At 47.5% G+C, this 7,834-nt stretch overlaps 1 protein-coding gene across 2 annotated transcripts in view; it reads left to right on the forward strand.

The window, feature by feature from the left end:
- Positions 1–7,059, forward strand: part of LOC124021097 (vasorin-like) — a 44,185-nt gene extending 37,126 nt beyond the window's left edge. For both annotated transcript variants that reach the window (XM_046336425.1, XM_046336424.1), the window contains one exon: positions 3,260–7,059. In XM_046336425.1, the coding sequence (XP_046192381.1) occupies positions 3,295–5,373 (2,079 nt within the window). In that variant the 5' untranslated portion in view covers positions 3,260–3,294 and the 3' untranslated portion in view covers positions 5,374–7,059. The remainder of the gene's footprint in view (positions 1–3,259) is intronic.
- Positions 7,060–7,834: the final 775 nt, after the last annotated feature.

The following is a 7,834-nucleotide window of genomic DNA, read 5'->3' on the forward strand; positions in this document are numbered from 1 at the left end:
GTATAAAACCGTTGACAGCAGGTATAAAACCACTAACAGCAGGCATTAAACCACTAACAGCAGGTATAAAACCGTTAACAGCAGGTATTAAACCACTAACAGCAGGTATAAAACAGCTAACAGCAGGTATAAAACAGCTAACAGCAGACATTAAACCACTAACAGCAGGTATAAAACCACTAACAGCAGGTATTAAACCACTAACAGCAGGTATAAAACCGTTAACAGCAGGTATAAAACCATTAACAGCAGGTATAAAACCACTAACAGCAGGTATAAAACCACTAACAGCAGGTATAAAACCGTTAACAGCAGGTATAAAACCGTTAACAGCAGGTATAAAACAACTAACAGCAGGTATAAAACCACTAACAGCAGGTATTAAAACACTAACAGCAGGTATTAAAACACTAACAGCAGGCATTAAACCACTAACAGCAGGTATAAAACCACTAACAGCAGGTATAAAACCACTAACAGCAGACATTAAACCACTAACAGCAGGTATTAAACAACTAACAGCAGGTATAAAACCACTAACAGCAGGTATAAAACCACTAACAGCAGACATTAAACCACTAACAGCAGGTATTAAACAACTAACAGCAGGTATTAAACCACTAACAGCAGGTATAAAACCACTAACAGCAGGCATTAAACCACTAACAGCAGGTATAAAACCACTAACAGCAGGTATAAAACCACTAACAGCAGGTATAAAACCACTAACAGCAGGTATAAAACCACTAACAGCAGGTATTAAACAACTAACAGCAGGTATTAAACCACTAACAGCAGGTATAAAAACCACTAACAGCAGGTATAAAACCACTAACAGCAGGTATAAAACCACAAACAGCCAGTATTAAACAACTAACAGCAGATATTAAACAACTAACAGCAGGTATTAAACCACTAACAGCAGGCATTAAACCACTAACAGCAGGTATAAAACCACTAACAGCAGGTATAAAACCACTAACAGCAGGTATTAAACCACTAACAGCAGATATTAAACAACTAACAGCAGATATTAAACAACTAACAGCAGGCATTAAACCACTAAAAGCAGGCATTAAACCACTAACAGCAGATATTAAACAACTAACAGCAGGTATTAAACCACTAACAGCAGGCATTAAACCACTAAAAGCAGGTATAAAAGGTGTAGTGAAATGCTAACACGCTATCTCCCTCAACAATGCAGTACAATATCCATATCAATAATAATAGAAAAGTTTCATCTAAAATAATAAGTCAGAGGAAGGTAGTATCCATAGCAATAAAACAGATCTAATAAGATCTGATGATGAATGTGTAATGATCAAGTAGAACTGTGTTCCAAATGTAAAGTGGTTAGTGTCTTTAAGCAGTTGAATAGAAGTATCACATTCAACAGCAGTGTTGACTGTGTGTGTGTGTGTGTGTGTGTGTGTGTGTGTGTGTGTGTGTGTGTGTGTGTGTGTGTGTGTGTGTGTGTGTGTGTGTGTGTGTGTGTGTGTGTGTGTGTGTGTGTGTGTGTGTGTGTGTGTGTGTGTGTGTGTGTGTGTGTGTGTGTGTGTGTGTGTGTGTGTGTGTGTGTGTGTGTGTGTGTGTGTGTGTGTGTGTGTGTGTGTGTGTGCAAGGGTTGGCGTGTGGAGAGTCAGTGTAAACGGTCTCTACGGTGCAGTTCTGAGCAGGTAAACAGCTAGGGTTAGTTGTTCAACAGTCTGATGGCCTGTTGGTCCGAGACCCGATGCTCCGTTATCATTTGCCAGATGGTAACAGTCCGTGGCTTGGGTGACTGGAGTTCTTGACAGGCTTCATCGCCTCCCTCAGACATCGTAATCTGAACAACTTGTGTGTGTGTGTTTGTGTGTGTGTCTGTAACATGGTTTCACAGGCTAAAGAGTTTGTCGTAAACATGGAGAAAATGGTTAAATGTGCTTCCCGTTCAACCACAGTGTGTGGAGAACTGTAAATGTTAGTGGGTGGACTGTACAGACCCTGAGAGAGAGAGACAGACAGACACAGAGAGAGAGAGACAGACAGACACAGAGAGAGTGAGACAGAGATAGAACCAGGACAGGGAGGGAAGGAAGGAAGGAAGGAAGGAAGGAAGGAAGGAAGGAAGGAAGGAAGGAAGGAAGGAAGGAAGGGGACACACAGAAAGAGGAAGACAGACAGACACAGAGAGACAGATAGACATACCTAGAGAGAGTGAGAGAGACAGAGACACATAAATGTGTTTACCAGTCCACAGCACCAAGTACTACCAGGATCTATAGCAAGGTTTATGTTAATGAAGCAGCTACCAAACCTGCTACCACAGTAACTAACAATATGCTTGATGAAAACACCTCAGAAAGGAAAACAACATCCTGGATCTACTGTGTCTGATACAATACTATCAAGTTTAAGTCACCTTGGTCAGAGTGTGGCTACATTAGATTGCTACTCTCTATCTAAGGGAACTTTCTTTCCCCCGAGTCCAGTGGAAAATGACTCAAAGCCCTGAGGTCACTGCCGTACCACGGCCCATTGTTTGAAGAGCCCTGTGTCAAGAGACCACGTCTTTGATCATTCATGTGTGCTCAGACGACGATAATAACGCCACATATTGTGCTAACCACATGAAAAAAGAGAAACTAATACATCATAAAGATCTATACAGATTTGTGACGCATTATACAGATATGAAGGGTAGTTATAGTACAGAATTGCTGTATATCTCAATTTAGCACTTCTACACCTCTATGTCCTATACGTCTAGGTTGTCTCTATGTCCTATACTTCTAGGTTGTCTCCATGTCTTACATCTCTAGGTTGTCTCTATATCCTATACTTCTAGGCTGTCTCTATGTCCTGTACTTCTAGGGTGTCTCTATGTCCTACACATCTAGAGTGTGTCGATGTCCTAAACTTCAGGTTGTCTCTATGTTCTACATCTCTAGGTTGTCTTTATGTCCTATAATTCTAGGTTGTCTCTATGTTCTACATCTCTAGGTTGTCTCTATGTCCTACACTTCAGGTTGTCTATATGTTCTACATCTCTAGGTTGTCTTTATGTCCTATAATCCTAGGTTGTCTCAATGTCCTACATCTCTAGGTTGTCTCTATGTTCGACACCTCTAGGTTGCCTTCCTTTCCCATGTCCTTCACAGTTTCCAGCAAGACATGACAAAGATAAGACTCTGTCTGTGTATATCTATTACCCAGTGGCCCTGCATTTAAAGCATCTCTTTCTATAGCTGACCTTGTCCTTGATCTGTCCTTTCAGGCTGAGAGAGGAGACAGAGTGACTCCAGTGGCACCATGAAGGCCTTCTTCCTCCCTCCGCTGACGCCCTTCCTCCTTCTCCTCTTGCTCCGGCTCCCTGGCAGGACTCTGGCCAGCGACTGTCCCCAGGACTGCACCTGCTCCACCCCAGAATCCATCTTCTGTTTCCAGCGCCGCTCTGCCACCATGCCCCAAGGCGTCCCGGAACTCACCAAGAACCTCTACCTCTTCGCCAACGGCATCGAGACCCTGGCAGAGGAAGACTTTGTGGGCATGGAGAGCCTGGAGATGCTGGATCTGAGTCAGAACAAAGTCACGGTACTGCCTGACCGAGTGTTTGAGCCTCTGACTTCCCTGAGGAACTTGGACCTCTCAGCCAACCAGATCACCCATCTGTCAGAGGAGAGCTTTGCGGGCATGGCCCTACTGGAGAGGCTGTACCTCTACAGCAACCACATCCGGACTATACACCCTGCTGCCTTCCAAGGCCTGGAGCAGCTGCTGGAGCTCAAGCTGCAGGGAAACCAGCTCACCTCGCTCCCCGCCCTCGCCATGCCCAGACTGCTGTTGCTGGACCTCCGCTTCAACACCCTCCCATCCCTGGGGTCAGCCGACCTCCAGATGCCCAACCTGGAGTCTCTGAAGCTGGCCGGCCTGGGCCTCGAAAGCCTGAACGAGGACCTGATGGCCAGCCTGGGGAACCTCCACGAACTGGACATCTCTGGCAACGAGCTGAGCTCCTTCCCCCTGGCGCTGAGGGAGGTCCAGGGCCTGATCTACCTGAGCCTGGCCGGGAACCCCATGGGCCCACTGAAGCTGGAGGACCTGAAGAACCTGAGCGAGCTCCAGGAGTTGGACATCAGCAACCTGAGTCTGCAGGGCTTGCCTGACGGGTTCGCACAGCTTTTCCCTCACCTGACTAAGCTGACGGTGGCAGAGAACCCTTTCAACTGCCTGTGCACCCTGGCCTGGTTTCCCGGGTGGCTCAGGAACCAGGGGGTGACTCTGGGCAGGACGGAGGAGACCCGCTGCCACTTCCCTCCCCTCAACGCTGGGAAGGTGCTGGAGAGGCTGGAGCACAGGGAGTTTGGCTGCCCCACCACCACTACTGTCACCGCTAGCACAGTCAGAACCAGCACCACCATGCCCCCTCCAGTCACCACCCTGCCTAGCACCTCCCCAGCCATCCCTGCACCAGGGCCCAGTGAGGAGGACACCTCAACTGGGACAGGCAGCCAGCCCCCGCCCCCCGTCCCTGCCTCTCCCAGCAGCAGCAGCCAAGACCCAGAGGTGGACTTCTTCTGCCCCTCCCAGACCTGCTTGAATGGGGGCACCTGTCGGCTGGACGGGCAAGGCCATCTGGAGTGCACCTGCCCTCGTGGCTTCTACGGCACCTATTGCGAGAACCGCCACCACTCCCACCCCCCTCCCGATCAGGACCACAATGACAACAACAATTACATTTCCGCGGCAACTGTCACCGCCGATGACCCCGACATCAGCTCGCGCCTGGTGACCAGCTCCTCCATCATGCTGGACCTGCACCGCTACATCAAGGTCCGGCCCTACATCCGCGGCATCCGTCTGACATACCGCAACCTGTCGGGGCCCGACCGGCGTCCCATGCAGCTCAGCGTGCCTGCTTCCTACCCAGAGTACACCCTGAGGGGGCTGCGGCCCAACTCCACCTACACAGTATGCGCCAGCCCACTGGGCGACCTCAGCGGTGGGGACAGCGTCTGCACGGTGGCCCACACAGCGGCCCAGCAGCACACTGCCACAGGGAGGCAGGTGGAGGACAAGAGGCTGACCACCATGCTGGTGCCGGCTCTGGCCATCCTGCTGCTCCTCGTCCTGATTGCAGCCGCCGTGGGGATGGTGTGCTACATGAGGAGGAAACGGGCCAAGGGCCACCTGGATCTGGAGTGTGAGCCAGCCCAGCTGGAGCTGGAGGGAGTCAAGGCTGGTTCCAACATTGGAGGGGCGATGCCCCAAAAGCAGCCGGAGCCGGCTGTGGTTCAAAATGGCGGCCTGGAGTACGAGGTGCTGCTAATACAGGATCATTGCTCGCCGAACAACAACATGGCTCTCTCTCATAAGCCCTCTTATTTCTGACGCCCATCTCTGTTGCTACTCAGACCCAGAGGGTCAGACTAAATACCTCTAGCTACTCATTCCCTCACAGACTAGACACCAGCTAGAGTTGTTGGTGACAGTGGAGGAGAAAGAGAGGACCGGCCAGCCATGTGTCAGCAATTGAGAAACGGAACAAATATTAAACTGTGCAGACATTAAAATATGTTTGAAAGGATTATTTGAAAATAAGGGAGCCTTTTAAAGTGCCTTTATTCTTATTTCCACACCTCCTGCTTTGTTTCTACAATCACATTGCTGGACTGGCGCCCCGCGGCTCGCTACTGAGTGTGCCCACTCTCCACAGCAGGTCAAAGGTCAAGCGAGACTGGGCCAGACAGAGAGACATCAGGGTAGTGACCTAATCCCTGCTGTGTCTACTCTAAAATGGGTTCTGCACTGAAATGGGGGTGCATTGCTGTGCACCCCTTGTGATACCTGAACTATGTAAAAACAGTGGCGCTCGCTGTGAATGACATCCGAGTCACCAAATGAAGAGAACTTTTTCCAGTAATTGAAAAGCAAGGTGCCGGACATTTATCATGCTTTGTTTCGGCTCTATTGCTTAGTGAAATTGTCATTTTTTTGTTGTGTTTGTAAATGTTTTTATACTTTTGCTGTTGTTTTTGTTCTATAAGTATGTGACTGTTACCACCCGTCATCCCCCTTAACTGCTTGTGATTTAACAGACAGATTAAACCCCAGATTCAAATCTTTGAAGATTAAAACTCGTTTGTACCAGCGAAGTCAATCAAAGGCTTTACCCTACGAATGTCAGACAGTCTAAGCAGCTGTAAGTCTCGTACTAAATCCCCTCTCCATTCTCTGGCCCTCAACCCCGCCCCGCCCCCACACAAAAAGCACCGATAAACAGTTTCAGTTGGCTGAAACCTTAACATTTGTTTCTGTGCTGCAGCGAACTTCAAACATCCCCTGAGCCTGCCTCAGATCAACCACACACACATGATTACCACAGAGAGGAGGGGAAAAATAAACAGTTCATTTCTAAAGGCTTTATTAATTGTTTATGTCCCCAAGAGGGAACACAGTTACTTCAGTAAACTGCAATTCACAAGAACGCACTTGTTAGCCTAGCTTAGCCTAGCCTCAGAGAGAGATGCTTGTGGATTTCCCTCAGGCAGAATTAGCCTCTATGGTGCTTTGTTGTGCACCATTAACTGGTCTTTGGAAAAAGAGGGTCCCACGTCTTGCTCACTTGCAGCCAAGCAGACTATGAAAAGTCCAAGCGTAGCATATAGTTGAAGGTTTTATATGGGCTCTGTCTGGGACGAGGGACATTTAGGAAAAAAATGTGTACACCAAACTAGAATATGCTGAAACACCAGTGTTGAGATTCAAATCTCAGAATGTGAAAACGGTCTAAGTAACTTTAATGTGTCTGGTGTTAACCTGCCTGCCCCTGATGAGGATCTCAGTGCCGACTACAGTATGAAGATCTCTGTCGGTAAACAGATCAGTGATAATGTGGAAGCATGTCCCGTCTTGTGCACAGAGAGGCAGACATCAAGTCACTGTCATGCTTCAGTGGTACTGTATCCACCACTAAACACACACACACACACACACACACACACACACACACACACACACACACACACACACACACACACACACACACACACACACACACACACACACACACACACACACACACACACACACACACACACACACACACACATGCCCACCTAATCCATCCACTACATTTAAAGACATTCTCCAGTACTTTTGTATAGTTTTTAGCCAGTAGTTCTGAAAGTAGCATTCATGAGACAAAAGTGGTCCCTGTGTACTACGTGCAGATATGTGCCCCACATAATTTCTCTTTCTCATTCTGCATCTAGCTAGCTAACGCTCAAATGGCAAGGGGCTAAAGCTCATTGGCTAGAACTTGAATTGCTAGGGGGAAAATGGAGAGAAAATGGAGCAGCACAGCTTCGAGAAAAAGTTGATTTTAAACTAGGCATTAAATGTCTAATTGAGGTAAGACAGTAATTCTGTGAATAGAGTATGCATTTTTAACGACATATAGACACATCCAGCCCAAAGTGGGAGGTTTAACAAATACTTAGCAGTCGCTAAAGTTCCAGAGCATGTATTTAAACCTCCTGAAATGGGCATGTCAAGACAAGGGTCCCCTCTTCTAACAGGCTTAGTGACCAGGCGGTGTACATTATGACTATTATTTTAGTGAAAACAACACAGGAGATTAAGATTGGAAGGAAGGAAGGAAGGAAGGAAGGAAGGAAGGAAGGAAGGAAGGAAGGAAGGAAGGAAGGAAGGAAGGAAGGGAGGGTTGGTGGATGCTGTCTACCACTAAATCTTATACCATCTAAACAAATACTTAGGCCTCAATATTTAACACTTAAAACTACATCAGTTTAAAGTGTGTAAAACTACCAAACAACTTAACTGGAATACT

The sequence above is a fragment of the Oncorhynchus gorbuscha genome, unplaced genomic scaffold, assembly GCF_021184085.1.
Source record: "Oncorhynchus gorbuscha isolate QuinsamMale2020 ecotype Even-year unplaced genomic scaffold, OgorEven_v1.0 Un_scaffold_1048, whole genome shotgun sequence".
Lineage (NCBI taxonomy): Eukaryota > Metazoa > Chordata > Actinopteri > Salmoniformes > Salmonidae > Oncorhynchus > Oncorhynchus gorbuscha.